The 23,546-nt window shown below is 42.8% G+C and overlaps 1 protein-coding gene across 4 annotated transcripts in view; it reads right to left on the bottom strand.

The window, feature by feature from the left end:
• TFDP1 (transcription factor Dp-1) overlaps window positions 1–23,546 on the bottom strand; it is a 105,464-nt gene that overhangs the window by 43,802 nt on the left and 38,116 nt on the right. For 3 of the 4 annotated variants that reach the window (XR_010922717.1, XM_067563648.1, XM_067563649.1), the window contains exons 4-7: window positions 14,493–14,599; window positions 3,748–3,869; window positions 2,131–2,296; window positions 1,805–1,951 (exon numbers count right to left, since the gene is read on the bottom strand). Coding sequence is in view for 3 of the 4 variants with exons in the window: in XM_067563648.1 (XP_067419749.1) it covers window positions 1,805–1,951; window positions 2,131–2,296; window positions 3,748–3,869; window positions 14,493–14,599 (542 nt within the window). In the remaining variant the exon portion in view is untranslated. The remainder of the gene's footprint in view (window positions 1–1,804; window positions 1,952–2,130; window positions 2,297–3,747; window positions 3,870–14,492; window positions 14,600–23,546) is intronic. The other variant, XM_067563650.1, reaches the window with a different exon arrangement.

Raw genomic sequence — 23,546 nt, forward strand, 5'->3', positions numbered from 1 at the left:
CAGGTGGTAAGAGGAGGGAGGAGGGACGGCAGCACCCTGCATACGGGTGTATACATGCACTGCTGCAGAGGGCCCTAGAGCCGGCCCTACAAATACCACTAGTGGAAAAAATTTCCAGAACCAATGCATGTGGCACACACACACCTAATTGGGAATGGATATGAGCAAGTTGTCGAAAAAGAATACACACTTTCTCCATTTAGAAAGAAACTGAAGTCATTTTTCCTTATGTAAAAATAAAATGGCTGAGAATTTGAAAGTTTGAAATTCAGACTGGGTCTTGACTTGCACAGAAGAAAGAATAGCAGTCACTTTTGCTAATTTTGGCTGCGAAATGCAGTACCAATTATGATGAGTATCCACATAGGAACTTTTAAACACAAACTTTCTCCCCCCAGACAGATTTCAATGCAGACAACTGAAAACCTTTTGTTCCTATACATTTTATAAGTTTTGCAGGCAGTAGCTGATAAACCCCCACAAGAACAAATAGGAGGACTTTCATGTTTTTCTAATTAAGTCAGCAGATACTGTATACTCTGCAAACAAAGAGATGTGTGTGCCTCTCTGTTTGCAGAGTGTTCCTCTTCAGGAGCATGCAGATTGGATTGGAGACTTTCAATAGCAGTGCCCGTTCAGCTTGCACATGTGCTCTACTCGGCATCATGTCCTACACTAAAAGACACCATAGGGCTGTGCGGGTGAACCACACTCAAGTCCTTCTCCACCACAAAGTTCCATAAAGGAAACCCTAAAGCAGAGGTAGTAGAGCACCCATAGGGGGAGACATCTCGAAAAACTACAGTTACTGCACAGGGTGAGTAATCTCTCCTCTCCGAGCAGTGTCTCTATGGATGCTCCACTTCCGGTGACTACCAAGCAGTATTCTCATGAGGAGGAGGGGTGTGGAGCACTGTACCTCAAAACAGCACCCAGTAACCCCCATGTTCGTCATTTATATATAATTAGGATATATTTCATACAAAGCATTCCATGTAAGATGTCATAGGAAAAGTCAGGTCTCAGGTCGAGGCAGCTGAGAAGGAACTGAAGGCAGTTCACCTGCCCAGCCTGATGCAGCCTCAGTGCAAGGCTTGAGGCTGTGTAGAGAGCATGAACAGGACGAATGAGCACTGCTATCAAAATTCTCTGCTCAAAGATGCATGCGCATTTGAAGTGGAGCACCCATCAGGACACTACTTGATGAAGAACTAACAGTTCTGTTTCAAGATGTTTACAAGTACCAAAGATAAAACTTAATACCTCTGTATTTTCCTTCCCTGTGAAGGAGGTAGATTAAACTACATAATCTGACTTTCATGTAATGTTACCGTTACAAATTGAAATGCTCTACAGTTAGATTAAAAAGCTACGGTACTCATAGAAGTGTTTCATCTCCTCTGCTGCTTTTTAAGTGTATACATTAATGGGTATGTTAACTACATACACCATAAAATAATCAGAAGCAGTATGTGGTTGATTTGTTACTATAAGTACTAACTTTTCAGTTTCCTGACTTTTGTACATTAAAATATGGTAAAGTTATTAGTTACATTTTTGCATTTCAATTACCTTCAAATAACTACTTTATGCATATTTCAGTTGCAAGTTTGTATTAAACGAGATCCATATATTTTTAATATAGAAAAAAGGAGATAATTTAAAAATTATTTAGGTAGAAGACATCCAACGATTTTGTATGGCTAGCTCAGAAGATCATATTCAGATAGAATTAGAGCATATTAAAAATCTAACATTTATTCAAATAAAAGAATACCAACTACTGACTTTCCCACATATATACCTCTAAATTCTGACATTCCTGAGCTGAGTTAGTCGGTAGACCAATCCATTTTATTTCCTTCTTCTCCTTAGAGATAATGTTCATGGCCATAAGGACATTTAAGGCATCATAGACACGTCGTCTAATATTCTTCTGGTCATAAGCCTGCTATAGACATAATGAATTAATCAAAAGCATACCTGTGACAAAAATGTTTGAAAATGTATTATAGTAGATGGGCAAACTCAGGCCTCTCAATAGTTTCATTTAGCATTAGGAAAAACAAGTCACAAAAGGAAACCATCTTTTCCCCACTCAAGTAGCATGTAATCCAACCACATACTTACTGATTCATTTGGTGAAATGTGATTATCAGTGGTACTGAACTCTGCAACCAACTCATCTGCCACCTCATTGTATGAGGTGGTTCCTTTTCTCTGTACCTTCTCACAAACCTTCATAGAGAAGTGTCGCAAACCCTTGCCATTCTTCTCTCCTTTTTTGTTCCGTTTCCTAGAAAATATATTTTAAAGTAAGCGATCAATATTCCAAAGTTTTCTAGTTTGCCAGTTAAACACATATTGCTCTGAAATATAACCCTTATATTTTTTTCATAAGCAAAGAGGGCATGTACTCCTAAAACAAGACAATGGAAGTTATATGACAAGACAATAGACATTATATGCCTGAATCATGGATTTGATTAAATTTAAAATGAGTTCTTGGTATTATCTTGATCATGAAACACATCAAGCTCAATTTATCCCTGCTGTAACTTTGCTAGTTTCAATACCAGGGATAAATTTGGCTCATTACATTTAGAAGATGTAAATTAGTGGTAAAGAAGTTTCTTTTGAAAGGGAAGAGAATAAAGAAAAAAAGGTTCCAATTACACATTAACATCTTCAAGATGGGGCGGGGGAAAGAAAAAAAGAGGGCTAAAACCAGAAACCCTGAACAATAAAGTGGCTGTGAACTACAGAAACTAAAATTTATTTTTCTAGCGCATATATAAATAGTCAAGAACATCAGACTCAAAATCTGATATAGTATTCAACATTACAGAACACCAAATTATGGATTTTAACGGTCATGAAATACAATATTACTATGAAAGCGCCAAACCTAGGGCAGATGCTTCATATGGCACTTGCAGTGTTATTGCACATGCATTTAGAAGAAAATAAGAGTTAAGTTCTCAACATACATTTCAAATGAAAAATTGTCTGGGTAACTATAAGACAAATATTTTGTTATAATTAAATGTAAATATGAAACTCAGCAAATGAAACAGCTTTCAATGTCTGTGTTTATGGTTGCTTAAATGTTTCAGGAACAATACAACTCCAAAATCCCCTAAAATAAATATTTTTAACAAAAAAATAGACACCAATAAATGTTAACTTTAAAGCAACTATGTTCATCAATGGGTCCTTCAAAACAATCTTGTGTGTAATAAGCCCTCAAAGCATGTTTATGTTAAATCTAAAAATGAAGTTTTCTTCAAGTTGAACTATGATTTTATTCTTCTCATTTAAAATTGTCTACATAATAATGCTTGTTTGGTTTGAAACAATTATATTGCATTTATATTTTATTTATGTACAAGTACAAGAGGATGAAAAATCTCAGTTAACACTGCTGATCTGAAGTCAGCTTGATTTTGCTTATTCTTTTACAAGCTGATATCTTAGTGTAAACATGACATCAGAATACTACTTTGTTTGTTTCCTCAGAAATCTGACTTTTGCTACATTAAGTGAAAAGGTGTTCTTATTTATAGCTCTACTCCAGGTATTAATAAAAAACTTAGATATTTAAGATCTCTTATATTAAATCTAACCTGAATCCCGCCTTCATATCAGTGTCCCTACAGAGCACATTAATCCAAAAACACAGAACTTTAGGACAACATTTCCAAACAATTCTATTAATCCCTTGTAATTTAACAGAATTTTGCTCACCCAGCAGACCAAGGCGAAGAGTCTGCAGTCTGGTTCTGTGATACAAAGTGTGAATTGGGTGTATGTGGACTTCCTACCAGGATAGTATTTGTCGCTGAAGGTCTTTGAGGTGTACCAATAACCTACAGTTAAAACAAAATAATTTGGAATACAGTCAGATGACTCCCACATTATTTAGATGCATTTCCCCCACCTATCTGGAGCCACCTCTTTGTTTCCATCTATCTCCATGAGAGCAATAAAATACCACCATACTGCCACAAAAGCCTTGCAGTTGTACATGGGTTTTGTACATATTGGCCTAGACTATTGCCTGTTCATGTGACAAGTTTGTTTTTCCTTCTTTTGACCAACCTCATTTGCTTTCTTGATTTAGGATCAAAATTTGGCATAATCCCGACAAAAGTCAAAACAAGCCTCAGCAACTTATTTACTTACTAGTAAGTAAGCAAGCAAAACTTAAAGAGGAAAGGATAAGGTAAACTTATAACAGAAAATAAAACAAAGAGGAATTCTGAAGCCAGTAACTCCTCTGGTAAGTGGGCATAAAAAGTAGTGCCAACTGCAAAGAACATAATCTCTTCTGTTTCTCTTTTCTTCCTGCTATTGCAAACACAAAACCAACATAGACAGCTTTGGACTTGGGTAAAAGTAAAAATCACTTTTCCAATCCACTTCAGATTAATCAGGTTTACCATGAAGAGAGCCAAACTGTTTTCAAAGTATACAAAAAACCCTGTTTTTTCTACAATTGTAGAACTGGATGATGCAGCAACCCTCGTCTCTGCCGTAGGATTGTGCTCCACATCTAAACTTTCATAACAATAACTTTCTAGAGTACGGGTCAGCAACTTGTGGCATGCGTGCTACGAGGATTTTGAATGGCACTCACACTGCTAGTCCAATTAATACAGGGCTCCCGGCCCCACCCCTCTCCCAAGTGGGCCATTTCTTCCTTCAGAATGGACACCATTTCAGTGACAGAAGAATAAAACTGGTAGACCACATGGATTCCTCATCAAATACAACTGCTCCAGCAGTGGTTGAATCCCAGCAATGTGTGTCACGTGATTCCTTTTCAAAGTCCAAGTCCCACCAAGATTCTGATAACCAGTGTATTCTCAATGAGCTAAGACACTCATCTAAATAGTTAGCAGAGACATGATATATGGTCAAAAAATACACTGGAACAAGAATATCTTAGAGTTAAAAATGACTAACTTAGCATGCAAGTCTTTTCTTCCAATAATAAAAGGTCTATCAATTGAGCTATTGACATGACAATTCCACAATGATGTATTAGATAAACATACGAGGGACCAAGATCAAGCCCTTTTTGTCAGGTAGCATTTATATTGTAAGAATGGTCCATCCTGAATCAAGTTAACATCATAGCACTCTCTGGGTGATGTCTTTTGATACTCTGAACATTGTGTCTAATGTATGCCGTCCCCCTCTGTTTCCTCTAATCCCAAGAGTATTAAGGAAAGTGAGGCAAAACAGAACTCAAATCATCCTCACAGTTCTGGCATGGCCTTGCCAATTCTGGTTTTCTTCTCAGGCTTTGAAAGGAATCAACATATAACCCTTTTGCTTCAAAAATACATTACTTCTCAGAACTCAGGTCTAATTCTTCCTCTGGACCCAGTGTGTCTGCACTTGACAGCAGATTTTTGGCTAATGCCAATGGACAAAGAATGCTCTTTAGAAGTACAATCAGTATTGCTACAGAATAGAAAACCCTGAACTAGGAAAACATACATGGCAAAATGGAAGAGATTTTCAATTTGTGCAAAAGCAAATGGATGTATTCCTATTTCTTCTATTTCACTTAATTTAAATTACCTCTCACCTTTGAAACACTCAGGTTTATCTTTAAACTCTATTAAAGTTCAGTAGGCAACAACTTTGGCTTATCGCCCACTTCTTTAGATTTCTTTAGATTTTTTTCCCCCATCAGGTGGTCATCAGATTTTTAAAAGATTTTAAAACTCACATTTCCCCCAGTTCAAAAAATTCCACCTTCATGGGACTTAATTTAGTACTTTCAGTTCTGATGGAACCAGTCTTTGAACTGTTATCGTCTTGCTCTATTCACCAATTATTAAAGTCTGCACTTTTAGTGGCTATTACTTCTGCCCATAGCATTGGTGAGTTTCAAGCTTTCACATCTAATCCTCCATACAGTTTTTCATGCTGATAGTCACGTTAAGACCACATCCTAAATTCACCCTGAAGATGGTTTAAGATTTTCATATTAACCAGAATTTCCACCTACTAGTTTTCTTCACTAGACCCCAAAGGTCTCTGGTAGAATCAAAACTTCATACCTTGGACATTAAAAGAGCCCTTTTATTATTACTGGAACAGAACAAGACCTTTTAGGAAACTTCTTAGATTGCTTGTAGGATAGGGTGGCAACTCTAAGGGAAAATCTATTTTGTCTCAAAGGCCATCTAAGTGGATTGTGAGCTTTATTATAATAGCCTAGGAGATTAATAAAATAAGACATCCTTCTAACAGGTCAGCTCATTCTACCAGGGGACTGGCCTCGAAACTGCATGTTTCAAGCAAGGTCCCTCTGATGGAAATATATAGAGAAGCTACATGGTTTTCAGTTCATACGTTTACTAGTCATTACTAATTACATGCTTCATGAAAAGTAGAGGCTCAAACCGGAAGGGCAGTCTTACAATCTTTGTTCCGATAAATTCCTTGCTCCCATCTTGGGGAGTCGAACTGTTTGATCCACATGTACAGGAACTTGAAAAAGAAACAACTTTCCTTACAGTAATTGTGATTCTTTGAAATGGACTATGCATGTGGATCCCACAGCCTGCCCTCCATCCCTGCACTTTGGATTCTTATTATTAATGCTTTGGATAACTAAGAATCTAGTCAGCAGTTGGAGTTGTTCCACCCTTTATGCTCTTGGAAGAGTGAGGGCATAAGGGATGCACACGTGACCCTTGAGGACACTGCTACAGGGAAAAAAAAATCTGAACTCCTATGCAGGGTCACCAGCACATCACAAGTGGGATCCACATGCAAAAATCATCTCAAAGAATCACAATTACTGTAAGGTAGGTAACAGTTTATTTCCAGTGCCTTGAGAAGTCAATTAATTCTTCAAATCCATGGCTGCCCAAACAGCTGCTGTTACCCTAAAGAAGGGTGTAAGTAGTAGAAAATCCTGCTAAATTAGGAACTCTACAGGCTAGCAAGAGCTAAGGAAATTATTCAGGTTATCTTAGGAGCTCTTCAGAGAAAAAAACGTTACTTATCTTTCCATAACTGTTGTTCTTTGAGCTGTGTTGCACATACCCATTCCATTGTAGGAGTGTGTGTGCGCCTCATGCACAGCTCTCAGAGATTTTTCCCTCAGCATTTCCACTGGGACAGCATAAGTGTCTTCTGATGCCTCACACCACTGCATGCAGGTATAAAGGGCCACACTTCCCCCAATCCCGCTCAGTTCCTTCCTACAGACTGACAGAGAGATGAAGGAAGACAGGTTGCGGAATGGACATGTGCAACACATCTCAAACAGTAGTAGTTCAGAAATGTAGGTAATCATTTTTTCTTTGAGTAATTGCACATGTCCATTCCACTCTAGGTGACTCACAAGCAGTTCAAACTCACAGTCTACTTGAATAAGGATTGTAGGACCCCTCATCCAACCTAGTATCACCTCAAAAGTGGTGAGGTGGTATAGTAAGAGCCAAATGTATGGCGTGATGACCAGGTTGCTACCCTACAAATTTCCAGAATGGGAACATGAGCAAGAGCAGACACCTGGTCATGTGAGCCATCACTTTACTTAGAGGTGCATCATTAGCCAATCGGTGGCATAAATGAATACAGCTGGATTTCCAGGCAGAGATCCTCTGGATGGAGAGTAGGTGGCTCTTTACTCTGTCTAAAACCGCAATGAAGAGTTGAGTCAAAGACCTGAATGGTCTAGTCTGAACCAGGTAAAAAAGCCAAAGGTCTTCTAACATCTGAAGTATGGAGCTTTTCTTCCCCTTTACTCAAATGGGGTTTTGGAAAAAAAGTTGGTAAATAAATTGTTTGATTCACATGAAATTCACAGACCACATTAGATAGGAATTTAGGATGAGGTGAAAGGAAAACCTTGTCCCGAAGGAAAATTATGCAGGGAAGCACAGATACAAAAGCTCATAGCTCCTCTACTCTCCTGGACAAGGTAATAGCAACCAGGAAAGCCATATTCACAGACAAAAAGCCACTTTCACCGAGAAAAGAGGCTAGCGGCTCAAAGAGGGGACCCATCAACTTTGCTGGCACTACATTTAAACTCTGCTGTGGACCTAGGCTATGAACCTGCGGGTATAATCTGAGCAAGCCCTTTAGAAATCTTATGAATGTGGGGTTTGTAAAAAAACCCAGTGGTTATCCACAAGAGGATGGAATCAGAATAAAAGCAGAATCTTGCTTGACTTTGGATAAGACTTTGGGCAGCAGCAGAACTGGAGGGAAGGCATACATCAGCCCTTTTGACCAGGGTGGGAGAAGCATCAGTCAGTGAATCCAGGCTATGTCCTGCTTGTGAACAAAATGTTTTGTTTTTTTGTTTTCTTTTGTTGCAAACAGTTCCACTTGGGAAGATTCCCCATGCTGGAAAATGGACCTGGACACATCTGATCGAAAAGACCACTCGTGATGACCTGCAAATGACCTGCTCAGGTGGTCGCCAGTGTATTTTGAACTCCTGAAAGGTAAGCAACTTTGAGGTTATGGAACTGGCAACACAGAAATTCCAAAGAGGATTGTCTCTTGGCATAACCTTATTGATCGGAACGTCAGCTCCCCTTTGCTTGTTTACATAGAACATAGCTGCTGCGCTGTCTGAGAGTACCAACAAATTCTGCCCCTTGGTATGTGGAAAGAACACTATGCAAGCCAGATGGATGGCCTAGAGCACCTTGATATTTATATGGAGACTTAAGATACTGGAGAGACCAAATGTAAGTGGTGCTAATATAAGTGAGCCCCTTTGACTTCAGGATTAGGAAGTAATGGGAATAAAATCCCTTCCCTCAGAGCAACATGGGAACTTCCTATATGGCCTCCACAAGGAGGAGAGACTGAACCTCCTGAAGTAGCACACTCTCATGAGGGTGGTCCCTGAAGAAGGACAAGGAAGTGGGGACAGAAATAAACGGAAGAGTGTAGTATCCCAGTTCCACCATGCCTAAAACCCACTGATCCATGGTGACGTGAGTCCAAGCACTTAGGAAGTGGGATAGGTGGCTGGCAAAAGTTGGGGTGGGAAAAGATAGTATTGTGAGGAGTGGCATACTGCTCTCATCCAACAGGTCAAAATGATTGTTTAAATGACCCAGTTTCTCTAGAAAAACTGGCAGCTGCAAAGGAGAGTGGAGAACAATGCAGGAAGGCACCCCACTAGGGCTGCTGGACATGCTCTGGTCAGGACACAAGAGATCTGACTTCAGAGTCTGATAAGGAGTCTGTTTCCTCATACCATGAGAGAAGCTGACTCCCATCAGAACCAGAGAAACTAGCTCCAAGTCCAGAGAAGGGGGTACCAATGAAATCTCTTCCCCTCTTTTTGAGCAGGTCCTGGGACAGTAGCAAGAAGAGCTGAAACCACTGGGAATGCTGTGGGAGGAATGATTTTCTTTTTGCCATTGGTGTACAGATCCGCAGAGACTTAAGGATTGCCCTTGAACCATTAAGACTACAAAGCCTCTCATGTGTTTTATTGGAAAACAGAAAGAGGCCTTCAAATGAGAGGTCTTGGATTATATGTTGCACCTCTGGGAGAAGGTTTGATGCCTGCAGCCAAGATGAAAGCTGCAGAATAATGGTAGGAGCCATAGTTCAAACTGCAGAGTCCACCACAGACTCGCCTGCAATGCCATTCTAGCAACTAATTTGGTCTCCTCCACCATAGTAGAGAACTCCTGCTTTGAATCATCAAGAAGCTTGTCTTTGAACTTCAGGATATTATCCCACTGGCTGAAATCATAGCAACCCAGCAGATCTTGCTGGTTCGTGATCCTAACTGTAAACCTCCTGTGGAACTGAGCAAGTCTAGCTTTTTCACTTCCTTTTCCTTTGGAGCAGAGGCCTAGTATCCCTACATCTCTTTTTTGTTGGCAGCAGTGACCACCAGAGACCCTGAAAGAGGATGACTGTAGAAATCCTCAAATCCCTATGAAAGGGCATAATCCCTCATCTCGATCCTTTTAGCTGTGGGAGACAGGGAAGATGGGGTCTGCCATAAAATCTTGACAGGTTCCAGAAAAGCCTCATTAATAGGGAGAGCTACTTTAGAGGGTCCTGCAGAGATTAAAATGTCAACAAGCCTGTGTCACCTTTCCTGTACCTCTTCAGGTTGGATATCCAAAACTGTAGCCACCCTCCTCCACAAGCCTTGATGAGCTCTGAAATCATCAGAAGGGGGAGAGGTTGACTCGGTCACTACAGCCTCATCAGGTGACAGAAGAGACTAAGGGTTTTTGAGGAGCTCCCCCCTCTAATTCCTCTACAGGAAAGTTCAGAGCATGCGACTCCACCTGCATAGTACTGGAGGGGGGGGGGGGGGGGATGGTGATGGTGATTTTTCTGGTCCCAAGAGACTGGAGGCTCTCAGATGCAGAGGGAAGACCCAAGGGATCCAAAAAGGCCATTGGTATGGAGGTGGGACCCAGCTCTGTGCAGGCCAATGACCCCTAGAATGCTGAGGGTATGGTTGGTCCCATGGAAGGCAGGCACCCCCACTGGGGCTGCTGGACATGCTCTGGTCAAGAGATCTGACTTTAGAGTGGGATAAGGAGTCTTCTTCCTCACACCATGGGGGAGCTGACCCCCATCAGTACTGGGGAGACTGGCTCCGAGCGGAATCCAAAGAAGGGGGTAACGATGAAATCATCATAGCATTCCATCTAGAATCAAGCCGATGTGCAGCAAGGGTAGAAGTGGCAGGTACCGAATGGTGCTCTGGGGCTGGAGTCAGAATCGGAGAAGCATGTAGTTCCAATATAGTACCATGTAAGTTGGGAATTGTAGGAGAAGCCAACATGACATGGTAGGCAACTTCCTGGCTGCCTCAAAAGCCTCACATGTAGATGGTAACAAAAAAGGGCCCCTGAGACTGCGGCACCAAGAAGTGCACCGATCATTCAGAGACTGGTCTCCACAGGCCCTTCCTGGGTTCTGGACTCAGCAATCCCATGTGTCTCACAGATTGTTCCTGGGGAGGCAACTTCTTTGAGTGCCCTTCCGAGTATGTGTGTCCACTTAGTGCCTTCCTAGTAGGCTTGGAAGGACCCAGTACCAAGTCTGTAGGAGACTTACACAGTTTCTTCTTGGGCACCAGTAACACAGATCTACCTGTGGACTCAGAACAGGAGGAGTATTCCTAACTGACTTGGATATGCTTGATATCCATTCAGAGCAGGAAAGTTCCAATGATAGACGAAGCGCAGCCTCCATAAGCACATGGTTGAGGTTGGCTCTGTCTTTTTTTGAGTGGGGTTTGAAGCATCTACAAATGGAACATTTGTCACTTACATGTGCTTCTCCCAGACACTTAAGGCACTCACTCACATAGACCTGTTACATGAAGAATAGACTTTGAAGCCAGGAGAATTGTGCATTAGTCTGGTACAGAGCCTGATACCCAAACAGGCACCAGTAACTCCACACTAAAAAAATACTATTCTAAATTTATATAACTATTTACTATAACTATTTACAGTTATACTATACAAGACTAAAAACTGACACTACAGATACTACATTCATTAATGGAGTATAGATATGTATGTACAAAGATCACAGTTCCAACTGTCACTGGTGGTAGGAAAGAAAAGAGGGGAATTGGGCACAGCACAACCCTTTATACCTGCATGCAGTGGTGCAAGGCACGGGAGAGTGCTCAGACTGCACCAACAGGTACAGTTGAGGGAAAAATATCCGATCACTGTGCACCAGGCATGCACACACCTACAGTGGAATGGACATGCGCAATCACTCAAAGAAGAAATGGGAGTTAAGGATGGACATTGACTCTATTCAACTCCTTTGACCCTGACTATACAAATAGTAAAACCAAGGTCTATTGCTTCTTAACACAGTTAAGTACCTATCTATATTGGGAACATTTGTACCGGTGTGGCCACTACAAGCATCTCCAGTATAGGCCTTTTGTTTTGTGTTGAGGGATACCTAAGCCTGGTCTACACTTACCTGGTGATTCGGTGGCAGTCAACGGGAGTTACGCAAGCTACACATAGTAGCTTGTGTAACTCCCGTCGACTGCTGTGCTTCCCCTTCGGCACGGCATCTCCACTGCACTGTGCCAATGGGAATCACGTTCCCATCGATGCAGCGCTACACCACTTCAGGAGGTGGTTTTACAGCATCAACTTCTGGATCAATTGAGCAGATCTTCACTGACCACTCAATCAATCCAGAAAGGTTGATCTGACGGGGGCGACTTTGCCGCTGTCAGTGTAGACATACCCCTAGACTTACAGATTAACAAATTTATCTGCACTTAAAGTTCTTTAAGATCTTTAGCATTCAGTCTTTTGATCACAAAAGACAATATATAGATCTTTGCATGGCATCTTTGCTAACAGTGACCCAGTCAAATGAGAAATATCACAGCTACCTATTATTTTTAAAACATTTTGAACAAGTTACTATATATATAGTAAGTGTGTTTGGAGATTTACTTATGTGAGAATTTGTGCATTTGGAAATTGCTCCATTTGTGAGGGAAGGCAGCTGAAAAATTATTAAACTTTTCTGAAAGTTTTAAAATAGAATAATTTTTGTCATTTTAATATTTGATTATACAGTTTTGAAACTTTAGGAAAAGTTCTTAACCTATAATCATAAAAAAATTAAAAGAAATAGCATATTCCTTTCAAAAGCTAGACTGAAGTGTGTCAAAGTCATAGTTACATAACAATACTCCTGAAAGTAGTTCCATCACTGAGTTAAACTTAATACAGCTAACATAAGGGATGCACAACCTTGAATTTCCTTGTCCAAGAACCTAAAGAATAAAATGCCCCCTACAAAGGAGCAATTTTACTCAGTCATTACCTCATACTACTACACTGTGACTTCAAATCAATTGCTGATTTAATGCAAAACAGGAACTACAATGCAATGAAGTAGTTTGCAGTCCTATAAACATGTCATTAGGTAGCAGTCTACAGTCTCAGAGGGGACTCTTGAGAACCGTCTGAAGCTGAAGTCCTAGGTCTGATCTACACAAAGATGTTGAATCTGTTAAACTATTTCAGTTAAAAAAAAAAAAATCAAATTGCTAACTGACAGTTATACAAATGCAACTTCTATGGATTACTGAGATCCTACTGTGGATGCAGACAAATAGGTTTAGCCTATTATTACCTATATTGAGAGTTCTGTGGCACTTTAAAGACTAACAAATTTAATATTTGCAGGCCTAAGCTTTCGAGAGACTTCAGCTCTCTTCTTCAGATGTGCAAATATTAAATTTGTTAGTCTTTAAAGTGCCACAGAACTCTCGTTGTTTTTGCTGTATACAGACTAACACGGCTACCCCTCTGGAATTACCTATATTGATATAGCTCTGTCTATATGAGGAGAAGGTTTTGGATCCAAGAGGTATAGTGTGAGCATGTGAATAACTCTTTAGCTTCTTGAATTCCCTCAGTAATACCAACAGCTCTTAACTCAATTCCCCTACCCCCCAATTCTCTTAGTTCTGTGTTTGTATACTGAAAAGCAATCCACATTACAACAGGTGCACGCACGCACGCATTTTTATACTATGGTACCTATTATTTCTTTTATAAAATGAAATACTTATGAAAGGTGCTAGGATGAAATATTCCCTTCCCCCAGAGAACAAGTACAGTGAAGGCAGCAGCTGTGCCCTTCACTGTCTTGCAAATACAACAACCTTGGCCATTTTTACAGATGAGAATATAATTCAGTCTCTATGCAAATTAAAAACCTTGGCAAAAGTTAGTCTCTGCAGAGAAGCCAACTATAATGTCTCTCCCTAGGTAACAGAATAAGAATATCAGTTCATTTCACATAGTTCACCAAATGAATAGTTTTGAATGCTATTAATATGGATTGCACTTGGAACTTGCATTCTAGAGACAGTCATGTCATCTCATCACTCGCTCCTTAAGTCATCCAGCTACTGTGCATTTCACTTTTTTAAAAATTACAATACGCTTTTCAGCAAACATTTTCAGCAATGTTTAATAACCATTTTTAAAAATATGGATAACAAAATCCTATAAAAATCTTTTGCTTTTCCAATTTTGATCTCTTGAATACATATTTGCAAAGGGGCTTTTGGATAAAGTTTCAGATTGGTGTGTTTTGAAAGAGTAATGGATTTAGCACTGCAATACTGCAGACAACAGGGGAATTTTAATATTCAGTAGTCTGAATTCGAGGGTTGATTTAGTTTATGTCAACAACTTGCACCATTAGCCCAACGCACACTCCGTCTCCCCACAAGAATATTGTTATCAAGACTAGTGTTGAGTACAATTTAAAGTCATACTAAACAGCCTTTCCCATAAAGAAAAGTTAAGACAGAAAATTCAAATAAGACAGTATGTTGTATGTAGGACTAGTAACAGCTGAAACTTTATGACGTATTTACACTGAGCCACAGCGAGACAGATTCGTAATTTTGTGGAAAGGTAAAAAACAAAAATTCAAAGTCTTCTTACCACTTGTTGTGCAATGTTGACATTAGACTGTCCAAACGTTTTTGGCAGGAGCTGTTTTCCAAGAGTATTTACCGTAGAAGGATGAACAGCCACTAATGAAACAACTCCTAAAACAAATATATATACAAAATTTCAGGTCAACTTTGTTTTCCAGTAAATCTAAATTCATATTAATATCAAAGCACATAACTCAGTGAAAACTAGTTTTCAACAGACATTTAAACAAGCATCAAAACAAATTTCTGAAGATGTGTGTAAAGACACTCTGTATACAAAAAGTATATACAAGTATATTAGGGTGTATGTTTGGAAGGAAGGAAGGAAAAACCATTAAGATTCCCAGTATTTCCCCTCCCCCCCCCATCTTTCTCTGCTGTGGGCACAGTTGGTGGCCCATGAGATCCACTACATCTTCCAAGTTCTTAAAAAACAAAACCCCGCAAACCCAAAACTACACAATGTAGTACCAACAGGTGGAGCTGTTCAGAGAACTGACAGCCTCTCAACACTGCAGTGTCTCACCTCTGCTAAGAGAAACCGAAGGTTCTTCTAAGATTCTTCTCTCTCTAGTGTGACAGGGTCAGACTAGATGGCTACCAGAGAGTGCTAGAAGGCCAATATATCAGCCACAGGCTCAGCAAGTCCCTTTTCCCCTGGTAGCTGAGCAGGGAATAACACACCTCGAGCCTAGGACTTGTTAAAAGCCTCCCCTCCAAAGAAAGGCTGTGGCTGGAATTGTGAGAGTGAGGCTAGCTACCAGTGTGTGTGAACAGGCAAGACACTGTCAAGAGCCAGGAGGGTTTAGGAGAAGGAGCAGAATGCTGGCAAAAGGTACAAAGACTGGGGGAGAGAAAAACCCTGCCCGAAGAGGGCAAAGGACCTTCCCCAAGCCTGGAGGCCTAAGGGAAGAGACCTTGCCAGAAGGGAAAGATTGAACTGGACATTTGGTTTGGACACTACCATGCTCAGTGGGGCTGTCAGGGGTCAGAGCCTTCCCTGGCAAGGAGGCCAGGAAAGACCCTGGTCCGAGCAGGGTATGGATATTAAGTTAAGGGGCACGGGGAAGTAACCTAGGGAAACTAGCAGCTTTCCTGAAGCCACAGCGCGGGGCTGCTACTTATAGGGTCTATAGGTTGGGGCCTGGAGTTGAGGGTGGGACCGGGCCCCCTACCAGCCATTCACTGGAGAGGCAAGAGCCACAGCAAAGATAGAAGGGCCTGTGAGAACCAGAGACAGGACTGGGAGCTAGCAGGGAATAGCCATCTTAGAGAGGCTGTATTACCCTCCACCGCTAGAGGTTGGTGAAGCAGTTCCCTGACCTACTGCTAGAAGGAAGCACTGGACCCACTGAGGTAGAGGAAGAGCTTTGTCACACCAGGCAGAAGTTTTTGAGAACTGGAGCCCACAGGACATTGGTATTTGAAGAGAAAAACACAGTAGTGTAGCAGGCCCAGCTAAAAATCAAAGGGGCTCCTTCCTGCTCAGTTGTGCAATACTGCAGTGCTTCTCCCGCTCTACAGAAAGGTAGATCCTACCTTTAGCTATTTAGGGAAGAAATTCAGCAGCAGGATCTGGCTTTGCAATCTCCAAGCCATATATCCCTAGCTATTCAGTGCTTCACACCAAGGTAAAAAATGACAGCAATGGCTGATTTCAACAACAACAACATGATAGGCAATGTGCTTCAAGTGCTTAAGGCATTCAGTAGACACCTCGCATTTTGGAAGCACCAAGCCAGAGGTCCTTGGCTGTTATTTTTTTACCCAGCTGACTAGCGTGAAATGTGGTGACTATCTTCAAGAGGCTGATAAGTCAAAAAGGTAGGAAAAAAAGCTATGGGGCAGGACACTCTCCTCACTCAAACCCTTTCAGACTATGTAAACATTACGGGGATTATATCGGCATAGCTACAGCGCTGTAGCTATGCTGGAATAACCCTGTTGTGTAGATGCAGCCTACAGCGACAGAAGGGTTTTTTCTGTTGCTGTATGAACACTGCCTCACCAAACATTGGTAGCTAGATCGACTGACGCATTCTTCCATCAACTTAGCTGCGTCTACGCTGGGGTTAGGTCATATCTACAATGCTCAAAGGTGTGGTATTTTCATGCCCTCTGAACAATGTAGCTATGTCAACCTAAATTTTAACTGTAGACCGGGCCTCTGACTGCCACAACAACCGGGTTTTTGTTTGATTTTTGGTTCCAACAGTTCCAAGATGTGCCTTAGCCAGTCCTTGTTGTGTCTGGTATCAAACTCCTGCCCTCTCACTGGCTCTGTCAGTCCCCTTCTCTCTGAGGGCAGCTCTGATTCTCACGACCTCTTAAACCAAAACAACTGTTTAGAACAAAACACGCTCAAATGGCCCAGATTCCCCAGATTAGAGACCAGTTACCATCATATCCAGGCAGCTTAAGGGTTTGATACATTGATTCCATTCTCTCAGCTTCCTCAGATGCAGGTTTGTGCAGCATGGCTTAACTTGCCATTTTCCCACTTATTACTGCTCCTTCCACCATTCTGCCCCTCCCCCACAGTAACTCAGCAGACTGGTCTTATCCATGTTGCAGCCTGATGCACACCATTTTGCTGAAAAACACTTCCGTAAGGCTTTAAAAGCTCACAAAACATTAGAGTACAAGCTAAGGGTTTCAAACATCACTGCTCATGCCAAGCCCTGCTCTTCTCCCTTCTTATCATCCACTGCTTCCATAAGTGTTAAAAAGACATTTCCCTGTCTCTTAAAAGAGCAGGTCAGAGACTGGGGCAACAGCAATAGCTGTAGCTTCAGAAACAACAGAAACTTTACAATTGTGAGACTGGGAATCCACTAGAATGTGGACTGCTCTACCATATCTGAGGTGACTAGCTCAAGCATTCAATAAGATAACTTTTTGGATCATGACCAAAGAAGCACTACAAAAGGGTAAGAAAGGAGGAAAGAACGAACAGGGGAGGGCTCTGTACCATTCTCTCCTATTGCACCCCATGACTGGACTTAGAACAGTTTTATTTCAAAGTATGCCTTCCTAATAAAAATATTATTAAAAAAATTCACATTAGTCAAATGTATTTTCAAAATTGAAAGTCTCCACATATATTTTCAAGTTCCCTTACTTCATCCATCATATCATCACCCCACTCCCCGCTCCACTGGACTTGTAGATAAGCAGTGAAGAACAACGTTGCAGAGCTCATTTAACCAGAAGCAATTATTCCTTTTCCTGAGGATTTCTGGATGTTCACTCAAGACTCTTTCTGGTAGGAAAGAAACAAATACAGGTTTCACTCACTACTGGTACTGTCTACGCTGATTAACAGTATGTCCCATTTCTGCATGAAGTCCAGGCCCTTCTAATAAGACAATGAAAATCCTGAGGAGAAATTTCTACAAGGAAACCGTGCCCATGTGCAATTTTGCCTGTATCCACAGTGCTACCTATACTTTGTAGCATTAAACACGAAGTTAGCAGGAATTTAGTGGCCCAGAAAAAAACAATTATTAACCTTTTGTAACTGTTGTTCTTCAAAATGTGTTGCTCATGGTCCATTCCATCCTAGGCATGTGTAATCCGTGTGCACTGTTGCCAGAGATTTTTCCCTTAATGGTAGCCATTGGGCCAGCTTTAGCACCTTCTGCAGTCGTGTGCACATGCGGAGGTATAAGGGGCTCTGCAGGCCCCACATCTTCTCAGTTCCTTCTTGCCAATAACACCGACAGAGGGGTAGGATGGTGGGGGTCATGGAATAGACATGAGCAACACATCTTGAAGAACAACAGTTACAAATGGTTAGTATCTGTTTTTTCTTCTTTAAGTGCTTGCTCATGTGCATTCCATGCTAGGTGACTCACAGGCAGTACCCCAGGAGGTGGGCTTGGAGTTCTGGATGTGCTGACTTGCAACACTGCTCTCCTGAAACTGGCATCGGTTGGGACCTGTTGGGTGATGGCATAGTGGGATGCAAAGGTACAAACCACCGACCAGGTTGCGGCTCTGCAGATGTCCTGGAACAGTACCCTGTGCGAGGAATGCTGCTGACAAAGCCTGGGCTCTTGTGGAATGAGTGGTCACAATGGCCAAAGGCAGAATGTTCACCTGCTTGTAGTAAGCTCAAATCCAGAAAAAGATTCTTTGGGTTGATACAGGTAGCCTTCTCATCCTTTCCACTATTGCTACAAAGGGTTGTGTGTATCTGTGGAAGGACTTAATTCTCTTCAATATAAAAGGCGAGGGCCCACCTAACATCCAACGTATGAAGCTGATGTTCCTTGTTTCTGGAATTTGTGTGAGACTTTGAGAAGACGACAGGTAGAAAAATGGTCTGGTTGTTATGGAAAGTGACACCACCTTTGGCAGGAAGACTGAATGGGGGAGCACAACTGGACCTTGCCCTTGAAGAAAACCGTGTAAAGGGCCTTGATCTCCGAGACCCTTCTGGCCAAGGTGATCGCCATCAGGAAGGCACTTTCCGAGAGAGTAGTAGTAGAGACACAATGCTAACGGCTCAAAGACCAGGTTTAAGTAACATGGTCTTGTGAAATCGGGTCCAGATGGAGTGGAAGCAAGAGCAGAGGTGCCATCTGAGAGAATGCTGAACCAATGCTGGAGCTATTTATTACTAGAGAAATTCTCCAGTCTCCACTTTGTATTTCTAATCTCTATTCTGAATAAGCAAAAATCATTCCACCCTGAAATGAATGCTGCGGACCCTAAGCATGCTCAGTGAAAACCTATGATTTCTAAAATGGTGCCTGGCAAAGAGCCAAGTGTGTGCGTGTGGCTCTGCAGAATCAGCTCTGAGATAAATAATAACAGAGAACATGTGCAAGATTGGTGGCTACTGAGCATGTGCAGTAAGAGGTGACAGAGAGGTCACTTAGCTGAGCAGCTAGCTGGTCAGAGCCCACTCATATCAGTCACAACTTGTTTTAAAGGTCAGAATTGTCAATCAGAATTCTGAGGTAATAGTTAATACTGGGCATGTGCCTGTGACAAAGTGGGAATGTCCTTAATGAATACTGGGTGCGCCTCAGTTTCCCCTATGTATTATTCAAGTACTTAAGTATTGGGTTAAGACTGTAGTGACAAGAGGGCAGGTGTGGCTGACACTTGTTGTCTGTACAGACAATGGTCAGCACCCATCCCCTTGCAAAGTGTCAGAGAAAGACAGATTGGCCAGGTGACCTCCATGCCACAGAAAACCGACAAAGGCAAGGGTAGGGGGAGAGGCATGCCTACTGCTGGGCAGTAGAAGGAGTTCTGTCTCAGGGGTGGAAGGTGGGGGAAGGAAGGGGAGGTACCCAGGAGCCCAGGGATGGGGGCACTGGCACTCCTCAAAATGGGTTTTGTTGTAACATCTTGATTCATCTGCTAACAAGTTCTGTTCTACACTGTGTTCCTGAGGACTAATAAACCCTGTTGTTTCCAGCGTGGCTGAGAACCACTTCTGATTTTGCAAGACAGGGTGCATGGTCCTTTGGAGCTGTGTGAGTCTTCTCTAGTTGTCCCCTCCATAAGGACTCACTGAAGAACAGGGGTGCTAAATGCTCTGAGGTCAGACTCAGGAAGCAGCTACACTGGTGAGAGGGACCCTGAGGGGAAACGCACTCCACTAGAGTCCTGATTGGCTTCACCCAGAGTGGGTCAAGAGTAGTATTCCTGTGGGACTCCGTCACAGTGCCAATGAGATAATTGCTTCTAAGATTAGAAAAAGATATATTAATATAAAACTACAACGTAGCATAAAAGGTCAGCTGCCAGCACCAGTTTTGGAGTCTGAGGGAGAGAGGCAAGCGTTAGGGAAAAGCCGAGAGGCCAGAAAGAGAAACCAAAGAAAAACTGCTGCAGAGAGAGAGAGAAGAAAACTGGAGCAGAGCAGAGCTGACTGATCAGGAACTGAACAGCAGCAGCGATTTTTAAAAAGAAACATCAATGGATTTATTGAGTAAGCCTGTCATTATACTCAATTATAATTTAGTGTAATGAATTAGTGTAAGATAGTATATAGGATTAGTGTATGTGTGCGCGTGTATTGATAAGACTGCATAAAATTCTGTTATTAATTGCAACATATCTATGTAAACTTCAAAGAACTTTAAGATCCGCTGTCAGCAATTTGTTGCAAATTGGCCACTTGCAACAACTTCCTTCACTTAGAATCATTTCAACTATATGCTATTGTAGTTTGAATGCTCTTAAACTTGCAGTAAGGGAGTTGTGTCTCAGGGATTTTGTGCCCTGATTAGGATTTTTAGATCATATTGCAATAGGCATTATTAGTTACTGGTGCAGGAAGTGAAAAGAACAGTTACTTACATCTTGAAGAACAGCAGTTACGAGGTGTTACTCATGTCCATTCCCAATTAGGTGTGCGCGCGCCACATGCAGTGGTGCCGGAAATTTTTCCCCTAGTGGTACCCATAGGGCCAGCTTTAGCAGCATGCATATGTGTGCACATATAGGTGCTGCTGGCCTTCCCTCCCTCTCAGTTCCTTCTTGACGGAACGCCGACTGAGGGGAAAGAGGAGTGGGTGTGGAATGGACATGAGCAACACATCTCGAAAAACAGTTATGAAGTAAGTAACCGTTCTTTCTTCTTCGAGTGCTTGCTCATGTCCATTCCCAATTAGGCGACTTACCAGAAGTATCCCTGGAGGCAGGCAGGAGTTCAGGGACATGACGCTTGTAGCACCGCTTTGCCGAAGCCAGCATCGTCTCGGGCCTGCTGTGTTATGGCACAGTGGGACGTGAAGGTATGTACAGATGTCCAGGCAACAGCTCTGCAGATGTCGTGTACTGGGACATGCGCCTGGAAAACCACTAAGGACACCTAGGCCCTCACTGAGTGGGCCGTCAAGGGTGTTGGAGGCGCGACCCCTGCCTCCTTGTTACAAGCTCAAATACAGGCTGTTATATATGTCGAGATTTGATATGATGACACTGGCAGTCCTTTCATTTGGTCAGCAAGCGCAATGAAAAGCTCCATGGAATGACAGAAGGTTTGGTTCTCTCGATGTAGAATGCTACGGCTCTCCTAACGTCGAGGGTGTGCAAACGTCTCTCCTCACTGGAGTTGTGAGGCTTTGGACAGAAGACTGGCAGGAAGATTCCGGTAAAAAGGCCGGATGCAGGCGCAGCTGAACCTTGTCCTTATAGAAAAGAGTATAGGGAGGTTCTGAGGTCAACGTCCTAATCTCTGAGACTTGCCTCACTGATGTAATAGCCACCAGGAATGCAACCTTCCAGGATAGGTGCATTAGGGAATATGAAGCCAGGGGCTCAAACGGAGGCCCAGTGAGTCTAGAGAGGACCAGATTCAGATCCCATTGGGGAGTCGGGTCCCATGTTGGTGGGAAGAGCCTTTCCAGGCCCTTGAGGAATCTGGCCATCATATGGTACGAGAAGATTGTTTTACCATCAACAGGAGAGTGAAAGGCTAATATGGCTACTAGGTGCACCTTAACAGATGAGAAGGCCAACCCTTCCTGCTTCAAATGGAGCAGGTAGCCCAAGATCATTTGGGCCAGGGTCTCCATCAGGGAGGCACCATGATCAGTCATGCAGCAGGTAAAGCATCTCCACTTGGCCCAGCAAGAGGTTCTGGTGGATGGCTTTCTACTCTCTAATCCTCTGGACTTGGGGACAGCAAGCTTGCACCTCCTGGCTCAGCCATGGATTGCATCCAAGCCATCAGATGCAGGGAGGCCAGGTCTGGACGAAGCAGGCAACGCTGATACTGAGACAGGAGATCAGGCCACGACTGGAGCATCCACGGGTGGGTCACCAATGGTTCAAGCAGCATCCTGAACCAAGGTTGTTGGGGCCATGCCAGGGCTACCAGGATGACCCATGCTCTGACCCTCTTCACCTTTATGAGGACCTTGTGGATCATTGGTATTGGTGGGAAGGCATATATGAGACTCCCTGACCAAGGTAGGAGAAAGGCATCCGTCAGTGAGCCGTCCCTAAGCCCCTGTGAAGAACAGAACTGAATGAATTTCTTCTGGAAGATGTGACCGGAACCCTCCAGGTATAGGGGCCACTCGTAGTGAGAGGAAAAGGATCTGCTGAGATGGTCCGCTAAAGTGTTGCTGACCCCCGGGAGACGCACCACCTCCAGCTGGATGTTGTGATTCATGCAGAAGTCCCATAAACATATGGCCTCCTGACACAGGGTTGGGGATCAGGTCCCACCCTGCCGGATGATAAAGTACACAGAGGCTGTGTTGTCCATGAGTACCCGCACTACCTTGTTTGAGAGTTGCGGTAGGAGTACCATGCAGGCCAGACAGATTGCCCTGAGTTCCCTGATGTTGATGTGCAATGCCAGTTCCTTTGCAGTACAGATGCCTTGAGTCTTGAGGGGGCCCAGGTGAGCTCCCCGCCCGAGGTCCGAGGCATCAGAGACCAGCAATAACGTCGGTTGTGGGGTCTCAAAAGGTATTCCTGAGAGCATTTGTGGTTTTATCCACCATGCTAGAGAGATAAGTATCTGTGGATGGACCGTGAGTACTCTGTCCAGATGATGTCTGGCCAGGGAATACACTGACACCAGCCACATTTGGAGGGGCTTGACGTGCCGTCTGGCATGTTGCACCACATAAGTGCAGGCTGCCATGAGGCCCAGCAGGCTGAGGCTTACCCTTGACGTCGTGAGAGGATGGGCTGAAATTTGGGCTATAATTTCCGACGTTGCTAAGAATCTTCCTTCTGATAGAAGCGCCCTGGCTCTGGTAGAGTCCAGAACTGCCCAATAAATTCTCTCTTTTGAACTAGGACAAGCTTGTTTATCAGCAGGCCTAGAGATAGGAAGGTTGTTCGGATGATTGTGATGCTGCCCTGGACTTGTGACTTTCACCTGCCCTTGATGAGCCAGTCAGACAGGTAAAGAAAGATCTGCACTCCTCTGCTTCGGAGGGGGCTGCAACTACCATCATGCACTTGGTAAATACGTATAGTACAGCTGATAGGCCAAAGGGGAGGATCATGAACTGACAGTGGTGAGCTCCTACCATAAACTGTAGGAACCTCCTGTGTCCTGGGAAGATCAAGA

This window comes from Emydura macquarii, unplaced genomic scaffold (assembly GCF_026122565.2).
Source record: "Emydura macquarii macquarii isolate MOO-44397 ecotype Brisbane River unplaced genomic scaffold, CSIRO-AGI_Emac_v2 contig_2531, whole genome shotgun sequence".
Classification (NCBI taxonomy): Eukaryota; Metazoa; Chordata; order Testudines; family Chelidae; genus Emydura; species Emydura macquarii.